The 27,221-nt window shown below is 36.9% G+C and overlaps 1 protein-coding gene across 1 annotated transcript in view; it reads right to left on the bottom strand.

Annotated features, from left to right (window-relative positions):
• Window positions 1–27,221, bottom strand: part of LRP1B (LDL receptor related protein 1B) — a 2,070,284-nt gene that overhangs the window by 777,795 nt on the left and 1,265,268 nt on the right. Inside the window, exon 21 of the mRNA XM_043894665.1 lies at window positions 810–992. Coding sequence (XP_043750600.1) covers window positions 810–992 — 183 coding nt within the window. The remainder of the gene's footprint in view (window positions 1–809; window positions 993–27,221) is intronic.

Raw genomic sequence — 27,221 nt, 5'->3', positions numbered from 1 at the left:
CTCTTAAAAATATAACACATAGAGCTCAGCTTGGTTTACTGTGAGGAGTCATTACTTTCATCTTAACAGAGGCTAGCAACAGCACAGTAAAATTTAGAAAACTAGTTGAAAATAAATGCATATTACTCGACCTTTTTTGAGTCATCTTCTTTCACTTTCATGGTGAAGTTTCATCTATGAGAAGAATGATGCCCATGGTTTCAGCACACAGGTCTCTTTCTGGACTGTGAATTCCAGAGTCTGAATTCAGATTAGTGTTTGTTGTGTCAGACCCTTTGTGACCCCATGGATTGTAACCCACCAGGCTCTTCTGTCATGGAATTCTCCAGGCAAGAATACTGGAGTGGGTTGCCATTCCCTTCTCCAGGGGATCTTCCTGACCCAGGGATCGAACCCATCTCCTATATTGCAGGCAGATTTTTTACTGTCTGAGCTATCAGGGAAGCCCAGATTGCCTGGTTTCAAATCCCAGTTCTTCCATGATGGTTCTGGGTACCAGCCAGTTAAAGCTTCTTTTGACTTTTTGACTTGAGCAAGTTAAAAACTTCTCTGGGGCTCAGTTTTCTCATTGTGATTTAGAATGTTGAAATGAGTTCACACAGAGAACATTCTTAGAACTGTGCCAAGTCCACAGACAATTCTCAGTGAATATTAGCTATTACTACTGTCATGTATAGAATGCCAGCAAATATAGTAGAAACACAAGGGTACTTTTTATAAAGGTAAAGTATGGATTGAGAAGGGCCCAAAAGAAACCTGCATTAAGGAAGCAAGCCCAAGATATACATAGAACCCAGTGTTCTGCTTACCTGTACTCCGACAGGAAAACTTGGTTTTGTGGTCACACAATCGTAAGGTACCATTGCATCCTTTTTCATCACTACCATCTTCACAATCTTTTTCCCCATCACAGTGCCACACATCAGGGATGCAATTTCCATCAGGATGACACTGAAATTCATTCGCATTACAACCAGCAGGAGAATGAATCTCTTAAATATTGAAATGAGGGAGAGACATTGGGGGGAGGGGGAGAGAGACAAGAGAGAAATTATGATTTTACTTGATAATTTTTTTTCAATTTTTTTTTCTTTCTTCAGGCATTATAATGATGCTAAAGAGAATATATTTTTAGTTTAGTTGTCTAATTGCTGCAATGCTCTTTAGTATTTCCAAATTTGTTTTAGAAACTTTAATAATTAGAGAAAATGTTTCTTGCCCATGGAATACCTGAAAGTGTCATGAACATTAGGAAAAAGCGAAAGAGCTATACTATAATGTGGATAGTCTGTTATAATTTTAATTAGTATCTTAACAATGGGATTTTTGAAGGGATTTTCTTTATAGCACATAAAAAAGATTTCACATTCTACTCTAAATGTTTAGACTTCCCTTCATCTTTGACATTTCTTTAGATTATTTATTTCATTCTGGTAACAGGTAAATAACTAAAAGAATAAGAACAGCATTTTAATAAAATCTTTGAAGAATAATATCCAAAATTTAGAAAACCAAAACCACAAGAAAATTAAAAAAAAAAAAAAAATCAGGACATAAGATTTCAGTTTAGAAATAAGAACAGACACAAAAGAATTTAATGAGGCACTCTGCACTCAAATTCAATTTGTCAATTAATAATTCATACAATGCCTAGAAAACACTATTACTCAAAAACTGATGACTAAAATTATAGGCTATATTTTGTAGGTAAGCATCAACAAGAATAAGAAAAGATAAATGTTAGGTGTATTTAGCCTGTCAGGCTACTCTGTCCACGGAATTCTACAGGTAAGAATACTAGACTGGGTAGCCATTTCCTTCTCCAAGGAACCTTCCATATGCAGGGACCAAACCTGGGTCTCCCACATTGCGGGAAGATTCCCTACCATCTGAGTCACTAGGGAAGTCCAATATATATGTTTTAACAGAATAATAATGGAAAATATGACTGTAATCAGCATATTATGCATTAATATCTAATATTATGAGATATAATAAACAGAATCTTCCAATACTATTGTAAAAGAAAAATTTTAGTAAATATTATCCTAGTTTGGAATAACTGTATATCCACAAGGAAAAGAACTGAACTTTGATCTTAACACCATATACCAATATTAATTCACTATAGATCACAGACCTAAATGTAAGAGCAAAACACATATATTGTATAAAATAAAGCAGAGGAGAAGAACCTTTGTGACCTTGGGACAACACACAAAAAGCATGAACCACAAATTTAAAAAGTGATAAATAGACTTCAGAAAATTAAAATCTTTTGCTTGTTGAAATAATTAAGAAAATGAAAAGGCAATATACAGCTTAGGAAAAAAAAATTGCAAAGCATATACCTGACAAGGACTTCTGTCCACATCTAATTAAGAACTTTTACAACTCAATAAGGAAATAATTCAATTTTAAGGAACAGAATAAAGATCTACATAGAGTGTTAACAAATAATGGCCAATTTGATTGATCAATAGGGAAATACAAATTAAAACCACAGTAAGATGCTTCTATACACATATTAGAATTTCTTAAAAAGGCTGAAATGTGAATTGTTTGTAAAGATATGGTACAAGTGGGACTCTCATACATTGCTAGTGGAAGTGCAAACTAGTGCTCTCCTGGAAAACAGTTTGTCCGTGTTTTAAAAATGTAAATGTACACCTACTATACAACCCAGGAATTCCACTCTTATGGGTTTTCTTAAGTGAAATGAAAATATATGTCTACACAAAGATTTGAACACAAATGTTCATAGCAGCATTCTTCAAAATAACAATAGAAAGAACTCAAATATCTATCAGCTGGTCCATGTATAAACAAAACATGGCGTATGTATTAGACCAAAGATTTTAATGTACCAAATTTATTGTGTCTTTCATGTAGCTATGGCCACTCTGGTAGCTCAGTGGTAAAGAATCCGTCAGCCAATGCAGGAGACACAGGGTTCAATTCCTGGGTTAGGAAGATCCCCCAGAGAAGGAAATGGCAACCCACTCCAGAATTCTTGCCTGGGAAATATAGCCAGCTATTAATTTATATTTATAACAACAATTATCCTGCATCATTATAAATTTAAGCAAGTGCAGGTGAGTTGCCGCTTACCTAATGAGCTGATTTGGTAGGAATTATAAAAATACAAATAAACAGAAACTTCAAATAACTAGATTTGGGAGATCAAAAGGGAGATGTCGCACACCTTGCAGCTACAGGAGAGCCTAATAGGAAGAAGACTCGTCTTTCCTAGGGAGAACTCAGCCAAGGAAAAGCCATGGACCCGTTGTTTACTCCGTTGTTTACTTCAGCCCTCCCAACTTCCTTTTCTCTCTATAAAAGCATCTCTATTCCTTGCAACAAGGGAACCTGCAAGTGGCTTACCATGGCTGCGGAATCCAAATTGCAATTTGTTACTGATCCCAAATAAACATCTTTGCCGGAGAAATATCTCACACTCAATTTGTTTTAGGTCAACATTTTGGTGGCCCTTGCAAGGACCAGAGGAGACGCCTGATGACTCCAGGACCGGTGAACATACAGGTGTAGTACCCACAATGGGGCCTTTTTGTTGCTCACTGCTTTTCCTGCTGACCCTGGAGTTTAACGGCAAGTGTTTCTCTTGGATCCAAACTCACACTCGTTTCTCATGAGAAGCTTGCCAGGCTTTATTCAGAACCTGCTCAAAGTTTTCATCTTTCTGGTTAAGGCTTTGTTTTGTATGTGTTTTGTATGTGGGTCTGATTTCAATATCAGACTGTGGCGCTGAACCTGGCCTATTCCCTTCAGAACAGGGGCTGCTTCTTCTGAAGCTGGCTAACCTTCGGCCCATTCCTTTGAAAACAGGGGTTCTCTGCAACGTGCCAGGATTCTCAGCCTTTGGCCTATTCTTTTGAAAAGACTATTCTCTGGAAACTGTCTGAAAAAGCCTTTCTCCTGGATCCTTTAAGCTGTTTCCTTTGAACTGGCTGGGATTGTCTTGCAAGCTGTCTGAATTGAAGCATTTGTGCCGCAAGCTGTTAAAGCTGTTTGAAACAGGTTCTTTACTCTAGAGGAAAAACCTCAAGGAAATAGAATCAACCCACTTATCTAAGTATTTTAAGCCCTGCCTCCCCTAATTCTTACAGGGATTCAGGCCAATTTGAAGTTTAAAACCCATGGTCCTTCCTCATGTGATGTGAAAGTCACACAGTCATGTCCGACTCTTTGCAACCCCTTGGACTGTAGCCTGCCAGGCTCCTCTGTCCATGAAAACCTCCAAGCAAAAATACTGGAATGAGTAGCTTAACCCTTCTCCAGAGGATCTTCCTGACCCAGGAATCAAACCATGGTCTCTTGCATTGCAGGCAGATTCTCTACCAGCTGAGCTACCAGGGTTCCTCAGAGGCATTTCTAAATAAATGGACCAACCTGACCTAAGGCACGTTAAAATATGAATGACCATTATGGGTAACTCCTGAAATCACAAAATTTAATTTCCTTAAAACCCAGTTGGGCTACAATAGCTTAAATTTTTCTAAAATTGAGTGGAATTCTTATTTCAATTGGCGTTTTGAGGCTTCCCATTATCAGAAGTCTAAAATCGCCTGTCTGCAAAATAAGATTTTAAAATATACCCAGGAAAACAAATGATTAAAGCAAGATAAAGCAACTCTCAAAGCCCCAAGGCCCTTCTTCCTCGGCTTGTCTCAGGCTCGACCTTTGGTGCTATCTTCCTCCTTCCTTTCTATGCCTCCACTATACTTTCAATCCCCCTATACACATTCTCCGGACAAATTTCCCTTTATCTCTGAAACTCTCCCCATTCTCTTTTCTTCTGAACTTGTCAGAACATGCTTCTTTCAAATAAGCCTTTTGAGGATCCAGAGGCTAAATCTTTAATATCTTATATTCCCTGGACTAAAGCTGAGCTGTGAGGCATAGTCAAAGACTTTCCCAAAGTAAACAAACATCCTCACACTTTTGCTGAGGAATTTAATATAGCCATTCAAACTTACAAACCTGGTTTCTCTAACTTATATCAGATAGTTCATCTGCTCATCAGTGAAGGCCAGGCCCAGCATTGGGTGAAAACTGCTGATTGAGAAAATCTTAAAACATGCTCAGGATTACAAATAGAACAATCTGCTATCTTATTATGTGATCCGGTTCAGAAACTTGCTAAGCAACTTCACCAAGTAATGCCTATGGCTTTTCCAAAGCCTGTGGATTGGAACAAAATTCAGGCTTGCACACAGATTCTGATCAACCTGTTCATAAAAATCACAACTGACTTCAGGCTGTTTTTAAAGAAAATTCTGATCTTCCTTCAAATGTTGATTAACTTCAATAGCTTTTACTATATATTAATTATGGATTGAAATGAGATCTCTTCCTTCTAGTAAGAAGTATCACAATTGTCAACTACAAATTTGTGCTTGCCAAGGAAATTGCCCATCAGCCTCTATGAAATCGGAACCCTGTGCTACCGCAGCTGTTGACCTGTTGCAGCCCTAAAGGGAGTTCAGGGTGGAGAGTGAGGAATTCACAGCTTCAGGGAAACTGGTGGAACAGGTTTTATAGAAATAGGTATTTTCAGTTAAACTGATTTCACGATCTCAATCCTTGCTTATTCTCATATCTAGAAAAGACCTTCCGGTAACATCAGCTCCTCATGACTCAGTTCAGTTCAGTTCAGTCGCTCAATAGTGTCTGACTCTTTGAAGCCCCATGAATCGCAGCACGCCGGGCCTCCCTGTCCATCACCAACTCCCGGAGTTTACTCAAACTCATGTCCATCCAGTAGGTGATGTCATCCAGCCATCTCATCCTCTGTCGTCCCCTTCTCCTGCCCCTAATGCCTCCTAGCATCAGGGTCTTTTCCAATGAGTCAACTCTTCACATGAGGTGGCCAAAGTACTGGAGTTTCAGCTTCAGCATCAGTCCTTCTAATGAACACCCAAGACTGATCTCCTTTAGGATGGACTGGTTGGATCTCCTTGCAGTCCAAGGGACTCAAGAATCTTCTCCATCACCACAGTTCAAAAGCATCTATTTTTTGGCGCTCAGCTTTCTTCACAGTCCAACTCTCACATCCATACATGACCACTGGAAAAACCATAGCCTTGACTAGACGGACCTTTGTTGGCAAAGTAATGTCCCTGCTTTTTAATATGCTGTCTAGGTTGGTCATAACTTTCTTTTCAAGGAGTAAGCGTGTTTTAATTTCATGGCTGTAATCACCATCTGCAGTGATTTTGGAGCCCAAAAAATAAAGTCTGACACTGTTTCCACTGTTTTCCCATCGATGGGGCCAGATACCATGATCTTAGTTTTCTGAATGTTGGGCTTTAAGCCAACTTTTTCACTCTCCTCTTTCACTTTCATCAAGAGGCTCTTTAGTTCCTCTTCACTTTCTGCCATAAGGGTGGTGTCATCTGCATATCTGAGGTTATTGCTATTTCTCCCAGCAATCTTGTTTCCAGCTTGTGCTTCATCCAGCCCAGCATTCCCCATGATGGACTCTGCATATAAGTTAAATAAGCAGGGTGACAATATACAGCCTTGACGTACTCCTTTTCCTACTACTCCTTGGAACCAGTCTGTTGTCCATGTCCAGTTCCAACTGTTGCTTCCTGACCTGCATATAGGTTTCTCAAGAGCAGGTCAGGTAGTCTGGTATTCCCATCTATTTCAGAGTTTTCCATGGTTTATTGTGATCCACAGAGTCAAAGGCTTTGGCATAGTCAATAAAGCAGCAATAAATGTTTTTTCTGGAACTCTCTTGCTTTTTTGATGTTCCAGCAGAAGTTGGCATTTGATCTCTGGATCCTCTGCCTTTTCTAAAATCAGGTTGAACATCTGGAAGTTAACAGTTCACGTATTGCTGAAGCCTTGCTTGGAGAATTTTGAGCATTACTTTTCTAGCATGTGAGATGAGTGTGACTGTGTGGTAGTTTGAGCTTTCTTTGGCATAACCTTTCTTTGGGGTTGGAATGAAACTGATCTTTACCAGTCTGGTGGCCACTGCTGAGTTTTCCAAATTTGCTGGCATATTGAGTGCAGCACTTTCACAGCATTCCAGGATGTCACACTCTACGTAAGTGATCACACCATTGTGATTATCTGGGTTGTGAAGATCTTTTTTGTATAGTTCTGTGTATTTTTTCCACCTCTTCTTAATATATTCTGCTTCTGTTAAGTTCCCACCATTTCTGTCCTTTTTTGAGCCCATCTTTGCATGATATGTTCCCTTGGTATCTCTAATTTTCTTGAAGAGATCTCTAGACTTTCTCATTCTGTTGTTTTCCTCTATTTCTTTGCATTGATAGCTGAGGAAGGCTTTCTTATCTCTCCTTGCTATTCTTTGGAACTCTGCATTCAAATGGGAATATCTTTCCTTTTCTCCTTTGCTTTTCACTTCTCTTCTTTTCATAGCTATTTGTAAGGCCTCCTCAGACAGCTGTTTTGCTTTTTTGCATTTCTTTTCCATGGGGATGGTCTTGATCCCTGTCTCCTGTACAATGTCACAAACCTCCATCCATAGTTCATCAGGCACTCTGTCTATCAGATCTAGTCCCTTAAATCTATTTCTCACTTCCACTGTATATTCATAAGGGATTTGATTTAGGTCATACCTGAATGGTCTAGTGGTTTTCCCTATTTTCTTCAATTTAAGTCTGAATTTGGCAATAAGGAGTTCTGATCTGAGCCACAGTCAGTTCCCAGTCTTATTTTTGCTGACTGTATAGAGCTTCTCCATCTTTGGCTGCAAAGAATATGATCAATCTGATTTCAGTGTTGACCTTCTTGTAGAGTCTTCTCTTGTGCTGTTGGAAGAGGGTGTTTGCTGTGACCAGTTTGTTCTCTTTGCAAAATTCTATTAGTCTTCACCCTGCTTCATTCTGTCCTCCAAGGCTAAATTTGCCTGTTACTTCTGGTGTTTCTTGATTTCCTACTTTTGCATCCCAGTCCCCTATAATGAAAAGGACATCTTTTTTGGGTGCAAGTTCTAAAAGGTCTTGTAGGTCTTCATAGAACCATTCAACTTCAGCTTCTTCAGCATTACTGGTTGGAGCATAGGCTTGGATTACCATGATATTGAATGGTTTGCCTTGGAAACGAACAGAGATCATTCTGTCATTTTTGAGATTGCATCCAAGTAGTGCATTTCGGACTCTCTTGTTGACCATGATGGCTACTCCACTTCTTCTAAGGGATTCCTGCCCACAGTAGTAGATATAATGGCCATCTGAGTTAAAATCACCCATTCTAGTCCATTTTAGTTCGCTGATTCCTAGAATGTCGACGTTCACTCTTGCCATCTCCTGTTTGACACTTCCCATTTGCCTTGATTCATGGACCTAGAATTCCAGGTTCCTATGAATATTGCTCTTTACAGCCTCGGACCTTGCTTCTATTACCAATCACATCCACAAATGGGTATTGTTTTTGCTTTGGTTCCATACCTTCATTCTTTCCTCATGACTAGCAGAAAATATTTATTAAAATATGTGCTTGAATGCATTGAATGCCCCCTTCACCAAAATATTATATATTGACCTCCCCCAATGCCTCTTTGGAGTAGTCTCTCAGAGCTGAGATCCTGTCGCCCAGGCTGCAGTCCTCATTTTGTCCCAAACAAAACTTAATTTGCAACTCTCACATTGTGCATCTTTTTTAGTTGATGGGATGAAATGGGAAACTATGTTCACTTCAGATTTATTCAATCTGACAAAATGGCTTCCTTTTACTCTATATGAATCTCCTCAAAGGAAGACCATAAAAATTGTTATAATTGTCAATTCCAACAAATGAAATTTCCTAGACAAAACCAAAGTCCTTTTAGTTTTTTGCTATTATTGCACAGAACCAGGACATTAGAAAATAGATTGTTACAAATGTAAGCACTGAAGATACCTTAAACCCCTTAACCAGCTTTCCAACATACAACAGTTCTCAGTGGTGGGTCTCTCTGGAACTAGAGGGCTTCTTCCCAATCCTCCCTCTTTATTACCTTGGAGAAACATTTTCCCAATGAGAGGAAATCTATCTTCCAGTCCTATTTGATACCATACTCTCAGATCTCAAACTCACCACCATAAAACAGCTCTGCTTTGGAGTAATAAAATATCTCAAATAGTGAGAATCTCTAATGAACCTCAAGAAGTTCTGAACATATTCTCTTGTGTTTAGCCCTTTAAGAGATACACATCCTTTTCTCCTTAGTTCCTCTTGTTGTTTTGTGGTCTCTACGTCATGTCCACCTCTTTGTGACCCCATTTAATATAGCCTGCCAGGCTCCCCTGTCCATAAGATTTCCCAGGCAAGAAATACTGGAGCGGGTTGCCATTTCCTTCTCCAGTTGATCTTCCCAACAGGCATCAAACTCATGTTTCCTGCCTTGGCAGGTGGATTCTTTACCACTGAGCCACCTATTCATTTATTTGGCTGTAAGTAAGCAAGCCCTTATCCATTTATCAGGCTGAAACTTCTCATACAAGTATGCCAGAATTTCTTACTTCCAAAAGGGGAAAATAATTCCAGAAATTGACAGTGTCATCAAAGAACCAACCAAGTAAATTAAATGATTCTTTTACATCTTTTATTTGTTCTGTCTCTGATGGTACCAGACCTGATTCTGGAAATACTGATCATTTGTCCCTATTGAATCAGCTACCACTTTCTTTAAGGGCAAAACCTCCAACTGATGTTTACAAAATTCATAGAGTATCCCATCAAAATTTAAAACAGAATCCTCAAAACTTCTTCCCAGAATTAATCAATACCTTATAGGTAAACCTTCAAGGCATAAAGCCAATAATGGAAGAATACAGGCTCAAGGCCTCATTATCACTGCTCTAGCCCCTGTAACATTCCATTTTACCAGTGAGAAAAACAAAGTTCCAAAGGTGGAGTAGTAAACAACACTGTTATCCTTCAATACCTCATTATTCCTCTCATGGGGTACTATCATCCATTTCCAGCAGAATAAAGCTCTTCATTGTCACTAACTTTCACAGTGCATTCTTTAGTATTCTAGCTGATGAAGATAGCCAGTACTTCTTTGCCTTTGGTTGAGAAGAAAAAATAAATCACCTGGACAGTAATGCCTCAGAGTTGTATTGAGTCCTTATTTTCTACAAATCCTGAAGGCTGATATGAATGATATAAAGTTCTCCAAGGGTTTTACTTTGCTGTGATATGTGATTTACTCCTTTGCCCTCCTTCTCAAGCCTCTTTCTCAGGAAGGCAGCATCCACTTAATAAAGCTTTTAGCCTTAAAGGGACTTAAGGTTGCCAAAGAAAAACTATTATAGTTTGCCCAAACCCTGGTTCAATATTTTGGCCATCCAGTATCAGAACAAGGGCTACACCTAGATCTAGATACACTTCATGGAACTTAGGACACCTAAAATCCCAAACTAAGGACAACTTCAAGGTTTTCTTAGGCCAGTTGCTTATTGTTGAAATTGAATTCCACATTTCTTATGTTTTAAAACCAAATTTCTTATGTTTTTGTCAACAGTAACAGCCTCACCCAATTTTGTGGGAAAAACTGGATGACATAGCCTTCAAGGCTCTAAAGGAGAGCTTGATGAATCCACCTGTCTTTGGGCATCCCAATTATTGGATTCCCTTTTACTCTTTTATATGTGATAAGAAAGGGAATAACTTTGGGGTACTCACCCCAAAACTCAGGGACCACCATCTGCCCATAGGGTATTATAGCCAGCAACTGGACCCCGTGGCACATGGATACCTCCCTTGCCTGAGAATCATTGCAGCCACTGCCTTTTTGGTTAAGGCCACTGAGAAAATTGTGGAATGTCCTTTAATTACCTTTGTGTGTCATGAAGTAGAAGTCCTCCCACATTTTCATCATACTTAACATTTCTCAGCTAGCTGCCTCATATCCCAAAATGTCCCTTTGTTAACTGTCCTTCCATAACTCTTTTACATGATAATAACTTTAATCTGGCTACTCTTCTCCCTTCTGTCGCCAAAATGTCCTTCATGACTGGTTAATGTTGATAGACAACCTCCTGACTCCCTGTAACGTAATGATCTGAAAGAAACTCCATTGGATAATGTTGACTGCTCATGGTTCAATGATGGTTCTTATTTAAAAGGTGACGATGACAAACACCTGTGCTGATTATGTTATTATAACTCCTTTTGATATTGTTAAGGCAGCAACTTTACCTAGTGCTACTTTGGCCCAGTACGTTGAATTACCTACTCTTACATGGGCTTGTACTTTAGTCAAGGACAAAACGGCCAGTGTTTATGCTGATAGAGATACGCTTTCAGAGTACCTCATGATTTTGGAATGCAGTGGAAGCAATGTTCCTTCCTTATTTCCAGCGGAAATAAAATTAAAAACAGTACCTATGTTCAAAAATTATTGAACACAGTAATTTTACCAGTCATTTTAGCTGTTATTAAGATTCTGGGGCATGTTAAATTTGACTCTCTGGAAATTAAGGGAAATCACCTTGCTGATATTTCTACAAGAAATCCTATCCTTAAAGGGACCAACAACAGCCAAACCTCTGTCATTATCCGCAGGGATATTTCTTCAAATGATACTTTAGAAAAAACTGGCTATAGAAGCCCCAAAATTGGATTCAATAAAAGAAGAAACAAGATTAGAAATTTGACAATTGTTTGCTTGGAAAAAAGAGGAAGGTATGGTTTGGATCAAATAACTCAGTCCTACCAGAAACTCTAAAAAAACCCACTTCTCATCACAGTACGTACACCAAACCAATGGTCTATTGACAAAATGATGAATAAATATTGTTGGGGAAACATTAACAAGGCTGCAAAAAGTGCCTACCTCACTTGTCCTAGTTGTCCAAAGTACACCCCATGGAAGACTGTTTGTACTGCTTCGAGATATTTTAAAGTACCTAATGGACCATTTAAAGTCTAGTAGATGGATTTCATAAACTTCCTCCATCTCATGGATATAAATATGTTTCCATCACAGTCTGCATATTTTCCCACTGGACTGAAGCCTTCCCCTACAGACCGGCTACTGCATTTTCTTCGGCTAACGTTCTTTGTCCTAAATTGCTTCATTTGTGTCTGACTCTTTGCGACCCTATGGACTGTACTCACTAGGCTTCTCTGTCCATTGGATTCTCCAGGGAATAATACTGGGGTGGATTGTCATGCCCTTCTCTAGAGGATCTTCCCAACTCAGGGACTGAACCTGCATCTCTTACATCTTGCGCATTGGCAAGTCTTTTAGGAAAGTGAAAATGCAAGTTGTTCAGTCATGTCCAACTCTTTGCCACCCCATGGACAATACAGTCCATGGAATTCTCCAGGCCAGAATACTGGAGTGGGTAGACTTTCCATTCTCCAGGGGATCTTCACAACCCAGGGATCGAACACAGGTCTCCCACATTGCAGGTGGGTTCTTTACCAGCTGAGCCACAAGGGAAGCTCTCTTTTCGGGAAAGATTACCCCTATCTAGAGAAATTCCTCTCAAACTTCATAGTAGTCTGGGAATCCATTTTGAAGGCCAGATGCTTTGATAAACCAGTAATGTTTGGGTGGTTTTTCGCCACTTTCACTATGCTTACAACCCTCAATCCTCATGCTTAGCTGAATACATTATAGCATTTATTGCTACCAACTAACAAAATTTGTACAAGTTGTCTAAATACCTTGGCCAAAAGCATTGCCATTGGTCCTTTTAAATGTCAGATCCACCCTTTTTGGAATTCATAAACTCTCACCCTTCGAGATAGTCCTAGGCTGCCCTATGTATTTGATTCCTGTTTTTATTTCATCCATACCTGATAAAAGGAGACATATTCTAGTATTACAAAGGACTTCTTGTTTTTACTAAAAATAACCATATTTTGGCAAAGCAGTCATTTCACAGTGTGCCCTTGGGAGAAAAAGACTTGTAACTTAGAGATTTTGCTACTGGAAAAGATACTGCCAGAAGCATCCTCCTCAACCTCACCAGAAAGACCATACTAAGTCCTGTTACCCAGCCCTTGTGCCACCATACTTTAAGGAATAGACTCTTGGATTCACGTGACAAACCTAATGAAGGTTCTGAACCCCAACTGGACGTGCACATCATCCGGTGACCTGAAAGTAAAGATTTCCCTGAATGCTGAGGCAGGTGTTATCTAAAGACACAACTTTCCAATGATATCTTTGATGCTGACATAAAGATTCAGATAATCTGCAATGTCTAGGATCTTGAAAACATATGGACTTTAGATTAAAAAAAAAAATTCTCTCTCCTGACCCTCCTGTTACTCACATGTGACCTTATGTTTCTAGTCTGAGACACTACATCCAGAAATGGGCCTTCCTGACACTGAAGGGCAAAAAAGCCACTGAAATTAGAAAACCTGACTGTTGATCAGTTATGCTTTCAGAAAAAGACCTTAATCAAAGGATGAAAATGTAAAAAATAATAATAATAAATAGAATCCTCAGTTAAATACAGTTGAGAGACCAGAGGGAGAGCTCTTATATCCTGCAATAATAGTAGAGCCCAATAGGAGAATAAAGACATTTCTTTCCAGGAAAGAATTCAGCCAATGAAAATCCCTGGACCTTTTTTGTTTTACTACAGCCCTCCCAAATTTCTTTTCCTTTCTATGAAAGTGTTCTCCTTCCCTTCCCGTGTGAGCATTTGCACATTGCTGACAACAGTCGCAGACGCTATATTGCAATTTTCTGCTGACCCTAAATAAACCCATCCATCTTCATTGAAGAAATATCTGTCAGTCAGTCAGTTTCAGGCTAATAGGATCATGTGGTTATGAGTTAAGATTAGACTGAGTTAAGGTCAAAGGTAATAATAACACTTCTATCACTGAGCCAGCCACTTAATCTTTTGAGATCTCTATTTGTTCACCTGGAAAGTAGAGCTCCCTCAGGGTCATTGGGAGGAATAAATTGGATATGTGCAAATGATTATTCTCCTTACAATTTTTTTTTATTATTTTATGTGATATATACTGAATAATTCATCACTAACAGTTTTATTTATTTAGACTTTCAGCAACCTATGTCAGGTGATACCGTATTTTAAAGATGCATGAAATGGACAGGCTTCTACTTCTCAAGTATTCTTAAACTAGTCATGCTAAAATAATGACAACAACAACAAAATGATAAAAATGATATCCACTGAAGTAAAAGTAAGGAAGTTCTGTTGGTAGAGAATAGGAGTTCCAATTCACCCAAAACCTCATTTCCAAAAGTAGCTACTCCTAAGAACACATAATAATCACACATAATTTAAAGAGAAGGGGCAGAGTTTAGACTGGCCTTGAAGTCTCTTTCAGAAACAAAGACTTTCTTTGTCTATTTTCCTAGGCATCCAAATTATTTTGACTTGGTATATAGAGAATCTTCATAATTTAATGAAATACTTGGGTGCAAAGACATAATCAATAAAGATGGTAGAGTCTGTGTGTACATTTAGACAATATATATGGAATGTGATAAAGCCACTTCCTACCATATTTAATTGAGTTTCTGCAGAATGCCCTATTTAGCATGAGTTAACTATTAGTGTGTTAAAGAAGGCTGAGGCTGCTTTCAAAAACAGTCAGTTGTGACAATTTCAAACTTGGGGTCTTTAAAAAGGCAACTTGAAAACTCTGTGATTTTGTATTCAAGGAAAAAAATGAGGACAAGTCAAATGAAATGTGAAGGCTTTTTCAGCGCTCTAAGTAATTCTGAGATGAAGGGAGCAACTTCCATACAACCGCAAATGGCCTTTGGTTATTTATCCTAGCACTTAACTTTCCATGAAAATAAAATTAAACAAGTTTTGGCTCAGCTGAATTTTATAACTTGTGATATGAGATCAACAAATAACATGAGCTTCAGGTGATTTTCACTCAGTGATTCCAAATAATTAATAAAGGATGGAAGGTATAGCCTATTGATTTTTTTTGTACATTCTTTAAATTAAGAGTTGAAGACTGGCAGCTCCCATATTGAATCTGTGCCTCAGTATGTTTAATTTGGTAAATGTACTATTGACCTTTTTAAAAATTGAAAGATTTCCTATAAAAAGCTAGCTTTTCCAGATCCATAAAACATAAGATTCTTAGGTTAGCACTCTCACAAAGTAACAACTACTGTCTGTTTTACACAGAGCTGGGCTGAATTGTATTAATGGTCACCTGTTATAATGGAGAGACAAAGATACTCATTTACAGTATATTTTCTTTTTTCCTGTAATGGATATTCTCTCCTTGGTAGAGGTGGGCAGTGAGGCAACTGCTAATTCCATTTTGTTTTTCAATCTACTTCTGAGAAACTGTAGGAAAGATTTTATTTGACTCTTGATTCAATATTAATACTAATTTTACTCTTGTATGAATGAGTTTTTCTTCTTTATGAGTCATTTCTATGAATATTTGTGAATAGCCCTAAATTCATCTCTCTCTGTTTGCAATAGCTTTTTCAAATTTAGTGCCAAATTTATGGATCATTTTTCATGATATGAATTTGCTTGGACTGATCTCACTCTCAGATTTATTTATATTACTAATTCTCATCCTGCCTTTGTTTGAGACTGTCCTCTTTATAGCCTTTAAATTTTCCAGGTTATAACTTAGATTCTTTCTGTAAATGATCAGAGGGCTACATAAATAAACATAATAGTAATACACAAAGCAATCTTGAGAAGAAATAACACATCTTACATTTAAAATGACCTACTTTAGAAACATTTTGTTAGCCTAAATAAAATTAAATCACCTATACCAAATTCTATTCCATATATTAATTCCTCTCATCTCTTATTTTTTTAATGATAATTTTGACTAAAAAATGTCAGTATTAATGGGAGGAATTGCATGTTTCACTAATAATTATTGTGAGGGTGATGCTGTGCCTCTTTTAAACATTTTGGACTTGGTTTCAAAGATCTAGTTCTTTTGGGTTATGTTCCTCAACAATTAACTCAATGACTTAATGGGAAATTCTCAAGAATATTATGTAAACTTAGAAATCTAAATAGAAAAACCTATTTCAAAAAGAGACTTGTGAAATATAAACTGCTGCTTGTGGAGAATGGATTGCTTCTCCTGATCCAGGAATATGGTAACTTTACATATAGAATCATAGTATTTTAGTTCAATGGTATTTACAGCTGACAAAAAGTTGTGACCACACAGATCAAAGCATAATCTGTGAAGCGAGAGAGCATGCTGCTACTGTTTGTGGCTTTTAAAACTGTATTTGCCTTTGATTTGCTTTGCTTTGCTTGGTATTGTTTGATTTATCCATTTGTGCTTCATAAGTGAATACACTCATTCACTCTATTATTCTAAATAAACATTTATCTTATAAATTTAAATACAAAAGTGATATTTCCCTGAGACTTTTCTTTCCTTCTGTCTTTTCTTTTTTTCTCCCATAAACTATCCATACCTAAACCTTTGTGAACTGGTACATTATCTATTAAGAGGCATCACAAATAGCCACATTACAGCACCTTTACAATGAATATATCATCTGGAGAAGGAAATATTATATACCATTATAAAACATTCAAATCTAAACGGTGAGTCAATTCTCCTTTAGATTGCCTTCTTGCTTACATTTCATCTATTAAGGTCCATAACTTTCTCATTTTATTTCAAAAAATACATATTTATCTAGGATTGGATCTCTTATTCTGGTGTTTGTAGACTCAAGAGATTTATGGGTAAACTTTAGGAATTCATCAAAGATCTCAGAAACCATACATGATGCTTTGTGCTACTTTTTTTCCTCTCATGGAAGACACTCAAGAGCTTTCCTTGACTCTTGTGGAAGACTCTAAAAGGAGTGTGGAGACCAATTTCACACTTCCCTATTTATTTTTCATCCATTCCATATACCTTCCATGTAAATGGTAGTTTATATGACATTCAATTTTACTTATACTTCAAATTATATAAAATTGGATTAAAACTTGGTTGAGAAAAAAAGGATTGCCTAGCTGCACCTTGTCATTTAATTAAACATAAATAAATAGAACTGCTTGTTGAGAGCAAACCATTTCACAGAAATAGAAACTTTGCCTGTGGTTATACATATGATAAGGAGCAGGGATGAAATTTGAGCCCAAACAATGAAATTTTAGAGCCTTCTTTCTTCACCACTGTCCCATTAAAAACACAATTATACAAGGACATAAACTAGATTCATCTAGAAAGCAGTAAGTTCAATAAGAAAATGGATCAGAGTAATGTTATACCCTGGTGGCTCAGATGGTAAAGAATCCATCTACATTACAGGAGACCTGAGTTCAGTCCCTGGGTTGGGAAGATCCCCTGCCAGAGGAAATGGCTGCCCACTCCAGCATTCTTGCCCGGGGAATCCCAAGGACAGAGGAGCCTGGCAGGGTCCATGGGTTTGCAAAGAGCTGGACTCGACTGAATGACTAAGCATATACACACACACAGTGCTGCATAGGAAAAAATATACATTGCTTCTGAGTCACAATTCATTAGCCATTGCTAGTTACATTGTGCTGGGCCCTGTCATAATGGTCCCACTCAATCACAAAGGTTCCAGGAAGTACAATCTTATGATGTTCCCAGATAAAGGAAGACATAGAAATATACTATGTACATATTTAACAGTTACCATGAGTGACTTGGGTATAGAGGACATCATGACAGGGAGAACAGAGACGCCTCTCTGAGAAGGTGATATCTGAGATGAAACCCAAATGAAGGGAAAGAGCCAGCCACACATATTAGGATAAAGAGTATAGTAGGCAAAGGGAATGACAAATGCAAAAACTCAAAAGCAAGAAATATATTTTGTTTTATAGTTGGAGAAGAAAGTGAATAGGGGTGGATTAGTGAATTATCTGAGAGGTAGGCAGAGGCTGGGTCTTGTAGGGCTTTATCAACATCTACGCTACAATAAGCTCAACAACTATCTTTCAATTAGAGATTTTGAATCAGAGGAGTGATGATGATATAATTTAATCTCTGTTATTAAATTCTCACTGGCTGCTGTATGGGAGAAAAAGTGAAAATAGGAAGACAAAGTAAATGTCCAGAAATGGCTTTTTCTGGAGTCTAGGTACAAAATGAAAGGCATAGTTTCTGCCTTTGAAAAGATCATAAAATGGTCTGCATGCAGGGAAATAGGTGATGTATGTAGTTGCAAAGCAATATCCTACATGATTTTAAAAAAAATTTTATTGAAGCACAGTTGATTTACAATGTTGTATTAGTTTCTGCTGTATAGAAAAATGAATCAGTTATAGATATACATATATCCCCTCTTTTTTTGGATTTAAGTCATCAACTTAGCACACAGGTCACCACAGAACATTGAGGAGCGTTCCCTGTGCCATACAATAGGTTCTCATTAGCAATCTATTTTATTTGTAGTAGTGAATATATGTCAATCCCAAGCTCCCAATTCATCCCACCCTCCTTTTCCCCGCTTAGTGTCCATACATTTTTTTCTCTGCATCTGTGTATCTCTTTCTGCTTTGTAAATAGGTCCATCTGTACCATTTTTGTAGATTCCACATATATATTCTTAGTGACTTACTAGGAGAGAACACTATGAGAACATGCAGAGGGGAAATCTAACCTGGACTTGGGGATCTCAGGGGAGAAATTCTCATGACGGAGGAAAAGAAGAGTTCCAAGTCATGACTGAAAGTCAGGTAGAGGTAAAAGTGGAATGTGATGAAAAATATTCTGAATGAAGTCAGCAGCATTCATAAAATTCTGTGTTGTGTGTGATGGGAGGAGGGAGAAAAGAGAAAGCTAGAGAGGAAAGTAGAGAACTTGAGTGGTTTTATATGCAATGCTAAACGGTTTGGATTTAAACCCAAAGGCAATGGGGGTCATGGAAAGACCTGAGGCTAGATTCTGATACGCTCAGATATGTAGTTAGTATCCATCACTTTGGGAGCATTTAGGCAATAAGTAGAAAGGGAAAAATCGCTGGGATTCCAAAAATTTACAATTGATCTACATATGGAGATATATGTGTATCTATTTCGTTTGCTGGAACACTCAGCCTTTATACTAAGTCATGTAGACTATTACACACACACACACACACACACACACACTCTTTCTCTTTCATACTGCTCTCCTTAATTCATGCTACCTTCTCACAATAAATTAAAAAATATTCCAAACCTATTTCTCAATGTCTGTTATGCTGTTGTTTAGAAATGCTACCCCTTCTGCCAGAAAAAGAGAAAAAAGTCATGGAGTTTTATTTTCTCTTAACCCCCTTGCCAAATGAAATCAGCTTCTGTTAACAGTTGTTGATTTTCCCCTGGATGGAATGTTGCATCCCTCTAAGGAGGCTGTGATGGCCATTCTAACCTGAGTTCCAGGCGTCTGTGGTTCCCCAGAGCCCTAGTTGCTTAAGCTTCAGGGCTTGGCAGTCAATCTATCTTTGTAATACGGCTTGTCCCAGTGGAGTGTTAAAATGATGACTATGTTTATATGCATATACTCATGCTGTTTTACTGTTATGTTTTCATGTTGCTGATGCTGGTTATATTTTAACTAATGCATTTTATTGTATTTTTGCCCTGAAGCTATTTAAACTAAACATACAATTTGGGGGAATCTAATAAATAAATAAATGCATAACTCTGGAGGAAATGTGGCAACTGATGGTGGAATTTATCCCAATATTTAAGTGAATTCATTGTGACTAAATATTTGCTGTTAGAAGACTAGCAACTATACAGAGACAGAAAAGACTTTTTCTTCTCCTATAAGGCAAAAAATGAAAATCAGGATTGCAAAAATTATATTTATACTATGCTTTTCTTATTCAGAATACACTTTTTTGATTTTTAAGAAATGTTTAAGTGTTCCTGAGAAAATAGTCAAAACGATATTGTGAATTTAGTGAATTATTTAAATTGTGAGTCCAATCCAGGAGAAAAAAAAAAAAAAAAACTTTGTTTGTTTTAATGGAATTTAACTTTGGAGAAGGAAATGGCAACCCACTCCGGTATTTTTGCCTGGAAAATCACATGGACGGAGGAGCCTGTTGGGCCACACACCCCATGGGGTCGCAAAGAGTCAGACATGACTGAGTGACTAACACATACACATACTTTAACTTGTAATTTGTTATAATATGCTTTGAAAAGTTTAAAAAAAGAAAAAAAGAGCACTATGTGCACAAAGCTTCCCGCATATCTGATAAGCGTCATGTGTTCATTCCTGCTTGTTTTCTGATTTTTCAGTGACTCACTGTGTATTAATAATTCCTGTACCGATGGCAGCAGTTGGCTACACATTCCTAGGTATTCTTCACCTGCCCTGAAACTATTGAGAATCAGAGTGGCAGCCTATCAGTTGTTTCATTTCATTTACCAACAGGGTGTGGACATATGCTTGGCCTATTTCTGTCTCAGTGGACCCTTAACCACTCCCTAAAGTGGGTAAGCTGTCCTTGGTTTCTAGAAATCCTTAGGAATTGGTGCTTGTTTAAATCTACCTACCTACCTGACTAGAAACTGCACTGTGACTGTTGGGGGTATCTGTCCTGCTCTTCTCCAGCTAATGTGGGATGAATTCTCCAGGGACCACTGCCTGCCCAGTGGCACTACAGTCTCTCATATGAACTAATAATGAAGTCAAACTTGGGGTCTCTCTTTGAAATCAACTTGTCCTCATCCATTGGACCTTGATGACTGCTTGCCTGTCATCTAGCTTATAGATGATTATCATAATATCATAATTATTATGATTATCATAATATCATAATATCATGGCCCTTTCTACCTTCCCATGCCAATACACTTCCAGGGCATGATTTCTGTATTTTACTTTCTAGTCCAAAAAGCTTTTTTACCCATATATGGAGTCCCTGCTGGAGATTATCTGGATAAGAATTTGGATGGGACTATCTAAACCATGTATTAACATAAGGGATTTAATGAAAAATTTAATAATAAAGAGACCAGATTTCAAGTCTCTGGTGCTTTACTGTCTAGATAATTAGAAAAGTTGAATAGAGGGAAATGGAAAAAATGTGTGGATATCTAGGCATAAATTCAATTATTATAACACTAAACTATTTCTAGTATTAAAATATACAGGCACATAGAGACAAAAAATAATGAAAAAATACTGAAACAATATATGTTATAAAATATCTTCCAGGAAATTAAAGTGTTTATGTGAAATGTATGTAAAATAAAGCACTGTTTTTAGTTCATTAAAAATGTAAAGTTTGGTATCTAGAATTCTACCCTGAATATATTATTTAAAATGCAATATACCATAGGGATGATGAACTTCTACAATATCAGTATAAGTAAACAATGAGTTGAGTTGGCTATGTAACTGAGAAATCTATTTTTCCATTCATTGCTGAAATTAACCATTCACTTTAACAGACATTTTAGATATCAAATATGAAGTAAAACAGATTACAACATGAATATTCCATGTTAGGAATTTACTTCTTGGCTTAGATATATGACTGGTTTGCAGTAGAATTCAAATACTTACTGGAAAGATATGACATTATTTAACTTTATATTTTAAAATAGTATAGAACATCATTATGTAGAAAGAATATGTAGAAGCTAATACATGAGATAAATGTTGGAGGAAATACCAGGGAGTAAAATTTTAAAGTCATTATCTCTTCCTTATTTTGGCCTTTTCTTGTCCCCATTATTTTCTGCCTTGTCTCATAATAAGTTTGATATTTTATGAAACACTCAGGATTATAATTCCTTTAGGATGTGTCTCTACTTGAATTTTAAAGAAAGAGTCAACAAACTATGACCTGCAGACCAATTCGGGTCCACTACCTCTTTTTGTAAGTAAAGTTTTATTACAACACAGTCATAACTGTGTGTACGTGCATGCTAAGTCGCTTCAGTAGTGTCCGACTCTTTGCAATCCTATGGACTGAAGCCTGCCAGGCTCCTCTGTCCATGGAATTCTCCTGGCAAGAATACTGGAGTGGGTTGCCATGCTCTTCTCCAGAGGATCTTCCCCATCCAGGTATTGAACCTGCGCTTCCTACAACGTATGCATTGCAGACAGATTCTTTACCACTGAGCAGCCAGGGAAGCCCACAGTCATAATCATTTGTAGAGAAATAGTATATGGCTTCTCTGGTGCTAAAACAGTGGAGCTGGATAGCTGAAATAGGCAAAAATCTAAAATATTTTACTACAGGACTCTGCAGAAAAGATTTGCTGACCTGTGTTTTAAAATGTTCTAAATTCTGCTTATGATTTCTAGAACATCCCAGTAAGTGTATACATATGAATGTAGCAGCATGCTGTACTGAAAGATATGCATACCCGTGAAGTACTCCATACCAGCAAGGCCATGGTAGATTAAGTAGATTATGTTATGTAACAAAGTCATCTGTAGAAAAGTTTGGGATTCAGACAATGACAGTTAATTTTCCTTAGAAAGCCTGTGTGTACACAAATACCCAGCATGAAATAAATTGCCTCACAAAAAGTAGATGAATCTGGTCATTGCATTTCAGGATATAATACAAGTGCAAACTGAACTGATACATCACATAAATAAAGCAATAAAAGCTGACAGCTCACATAGGCTCTGAAAGGAGCTAATTACCAACTATTTTTTTTAAATGGGAAAAAGGCAAAGCTTTATTCTATTGCTTACTTTAGTCTCACAAAAGCTTGAGTACAACTCAATTATTGAGAGGTGAATTAATTACCTTGTACATTATATATGTCTTTTGTCTCTTTTCTGTTTACTTGTGTGCGTGTTTTCTGCTGAATTCCTCAAGTCCTATCAATTCACTGATCATTAACCACAATTTAAGAAGAAGGAAGCAGAATTTAAAGGCTGCAGAAATTAATTTACTCTTGCTCTTATGGTTCAGCTCTGTTAAAAGAGTTGGAAACAGGCTAAAATTTTTCATTAAAATCAGGTCTTCCTGTTACCTATTGCCTTTATTAATTATTTCTGCAAAAATAAAATGAGTTGTTACTTTGTTTAGTGTCAAAGTACATAATTTAGTCTTAATGCAGAAGCTAAACTTATCTAGGAATAAGTTTAGACCTATTACTAATTTTTTGAAGAGTAAAAATGAAGATAACTGGCTTCTTTCCATTTTTAGGAACCATTTTTTTCCTAAGATTTTCTTTTTAAAACTATATTTAGCTGATACCTTTTACTTTTCTTGATAATCACATTGCTAGGAACATTACAGATTCTCAAAACAGTCTTTGCTATTAATTGATTCAAAAGTCTTGAGTTTTCTTTGTTTTTGATGTAAAAGTTGTCTATAGTACCAAAGTTAAAATGACCTTTAAAGAGCTAGTTTGTCCTAGAAAACAAAAAAGAGGTTTCCTATGGATAAAATCCATTAATAATTAACATTGTTTTGATACCTCAGTGTTAACAGTTTCTAAGCAAAATAAATCAATCTGTGAGAGAATAAAGTTAAGCCAGAAAAGTTGTATCTCATTGAAAACACACACTATACCTCTCTAAAACTAGATGACATTTAAATTTGCTTTAAATTGCATTTTTATCAGGTAGCAATCCATATTTTCATTAAAAGAGAGCATTTAAAAATATTAGGACAGAAGTTTATATGAATCTGGAAAATCCATAACATAATTTGATCATCCCCAAATTCAAATTCAATATTTAATTGTCAGGAAAGCTCAGTGCCTGAGAAATAATAGCTATTCTTTTTGATTGTGTGTTCTAGTAAAAGTGTATTGAAGTATATTTTCATGAAAGAAAAACAAGACAGGTGACTGTGTACAGTATTTACTGATACTTTAGTTCCTGTGTGTTTAAGATTAAATTGTGGCACAAAAAAAACACTTTTCTTATATTTCTGAAACTTACTATGTATTTGATGTAGACAAGAAGTCAAAAGATATTGGTTTTAATTTCCATTCTCTTTATGCTTAAATGAGTAACCCAAAGTCTTTAGCTAAACATCAAGTTTGATTGGAGAAGGAAATGGCAACCCACTCCAGTACTCTTGCCTGGAAAATCCCATGGACGGAGGAGCCTGGTGGGCTGCAGTCCATCGGGTCGCTACGAGTTGGACACGAGTGAGCAGCTTCACTTTCACTTTTCACCTTCACACATTGGAGAAGGAAATGGCAACCCACTCCAGTGTTCTTGCCTTGAGAATCCCAGGGACGGGGGCGCCTGGTGGGCTGCCCTCTATGGGGTCGCACAGAGTCGGACATAACTGAAGTGACTTAGCAGCAGCAGCAGCAAGTTTGATAGCTGCAGTGCTCTGAGAGGATTCAATCTCCCCGACAGGATATCATGGCTTTTTGGTTGGCAGAACTGCCAGAATTTTCTGGATTTTCCACTAAGAACTTGGCATCACCATTTGAATTCAAAAATCTCTCCTGAAAATGTCTTTATGTATCAAAGGGCTCAATTTCAACATTTCTAACTTAAAACATTATTAGCTTCTTCTAGAAAGTAGCATCAGTTTCTGTTATTGCTATGTACACATACAGATAATTTTATCTAGCTGAATTTGTTTTTTCTCATCTGCACAACAAAACTGAACTAAATGATCTTTCCATTTTCTTTCAGCTTGTTAGAATTTTTGAGCTATAAAGTAAAACTTTTATGGCAGAGAAACCTAGTCTTGGGTGACTGAAAACACTATATTGGAATGTCCACAGCTATTCCAATGACAAAGTCCCAGAATCCACTCTATCAAGGAGGACTGTGTGGAGGAGGGAGGGGGCAGCGAGGGGGATGGAGGCTAGAAACAAACAGACAAAAAAAGACAAATGTACTTCTTGTGATGATTTCATGTAATGGCCCAGGTCCCTTCTAGTGCTTTTTGGAAAATTTCATTGCAATGACCTATAATAAGTAAAAAGGTTTCTCTTTTTCATCAAGTGATAATGAGTATGCACTTAAGAACAAGGTAGGAATTATTCATCTTATACATCTTGTAATTTCTTCTACCTCTTCTACCTTGTAAGTTTCAGAAAGACAAGGAAAGTATTTTTGAGGATCGTACAAATGTTACTTCATAGAGAGTTCGAAAAAAATAGAGTTATACTCTATAGCTGCAGAAGCAGACAGCTAGACACAGGGATAAAGAACAGTCAGCCTTTGAAATGCCAACTGTGAAACCCTGAAACTCCAGCTGTGTAATCCTAGGTAAGGGTCTTAACCTCTCTGAATAATCCTTATTCTAAGCATTAAATGGAATAACAAACATAAGAGTGTCTGACAATTTGTGGGAGGCCAACATAGGTTAATTCCTCCCCTTCACCCCATATTACCATAATGGAATCTCCTCACTGGCACTCACTGTTAAATTATATATACAAAACAGACTTAAACTTTCCTTGTCTTTCTGAAACTTACTATGTATTGGACATAGAGGACATTTAAAAAAAGAAGTAAAAAATAATAAAGATAAGGAAAACATCCTATCTATTTTATTTTATTCAAATATTGGGCTAAAATTGCCAAGATTTATGGGATAAATGAAAGTGACTACGCTATATTAAGGAAATGTATATGATTAGATCCGTGGATCTAGCCTTGCATATCATCATGAATAAACTCTAGGATGAGGAAACAGAAGAAATTACTAGCTGTATAAGATGAAACAAATAAGGGTTGATTCTGAGACATAACCAATTTTTGTGGTAGAAAAAAAGATTCTTTCACTCAATAATTATTTACTAAACACTCACTAAATGTCAATTAATGCATCTGACTATGAAACTACAAAGATACAATTACTATGTTCCCTCCTTAAACTGGGAACAAGAATATAATGAGGTAAATGAATAAATGCATGAATGAATGAATGATGATGAAGCTCAAAAGAAAAGGAAGTTTCCAAAGCAGAAACAACATTAAAACAGTTAAAGCAAAAGAACATAAGCAAAACAGTTAAAGCAAAAGAAGAGAAGTATGTGTGAGTATGCACACTAAGACTATTATATGCTCTACTCACTAATGGATTTTGGAACTTGTTAAAGAATATTTATAATAAATAAATAAAGACTATAATAAATCAAAATTGAAGGTTAATACAGACTAAACCATAAATTTGCATTTAATTTGTATTTGTGATGTAAATAAGAGATCATACATTTCAGCATCAATCAGTTCATTCACTTAATGCAGCAGGTAGTAAATACTTCCTTTTTATACAGCCAAACAGAAGGCATTAAAGAACAATGACTATAAATCAGGGTCAAAGATTTCCTCAAATAAAGAAAAATCCAGATATTTGATGAATATTTAGGTTCCATTTGGAAGAAATTACAAAATCTAGGCAAATCTATTCTAGAGAAAACCTGTTCCCTTCTCCATTAAGTACATGTTGAAATTACTTATAACATTTTTTATAATAATTGATCTGGAAGAATAACTTTCTAAAGAGACTGCATAATTTTCCTATGTTAACTTTAGAAATGCCTTATTCCTGTGTGAAATATGCTTGAGACAATTTCTAGAAAGAGTGTAAGAATGAAGGTTTACATAGCTCAAATGAATTAAGCTGTCAACAATGAGATAAGATTAATTCTACAATTTGGTATTTTATAGATGTGACATGTCCAGTGTCTGTTTGTCTGTCTCTATCTCTTAAAATGATACAGCCAGAGAGGTAATGACTTGCAAGAAAAAGATGAAATTCTCATTTTACCTTTATTCTTGAAATACTTGCAGGTAAAACCATTTTTTAACAAAAACCTTTCAAAACTTAATAAATGGCCAGGATTGAGCCTCTAGAAAAAGTTCTATCATAACATTCTTTGAAGGCCCTGCCTTACTTAAGTTTCCACTTGGAAAAACTATTCACCCAGTAGCTACAAAAGGGTAATCATAGATATATGTACCAATCAAAGGATTCAGAATCAAAAAGAAACCAGGGCTAAATCAATGACAAAGAAGCACTGAAATAAAGGAAGGAATCTATGTGCTACGGATTGTTTGTATTCTACTTAAGCTTGTAGACTGTGTGTGTTCCTGAGTAGTGATTTGTAAAGATGTGTATTTTCTTTCCTGTGGGCTCAGTCATTCAGTCATGTCTGACTCTTTGCAACTCCATGGACCATAGCCCATCAGGTTGTCCATGGAATTTTTCCAGGCAAGAATACTGGAGTGGGTTGCCATTTCCTTCTCCAGGGGATCTTCCAAGCTAGGGATTGAACCCATGTCTCCTGCATTGGCAGGTAAATGCTTTACCACTAGCACCATCTGGGAAGCCCCCCAGGGAGTTT

This window comes from Cervus elaphus, chromosome 33 (genome assembly GCF_910594005.1).
Source record: "Cervus elaphus chromosome 33, mCerEla1.1, whole genome shotgun sequence".
NCBI classification, from domain to species: domain Eukaryota; kingdom Metazoa; phylum Chordata; class Mammalia; order Artiodactyla; family Cervidae; genus Cervus; species Cervus elaphus.
Note: the sequence above shows the minus strand (reverse complement) of the source record. Positions and strands in the feature narration are given on the sequence as shown.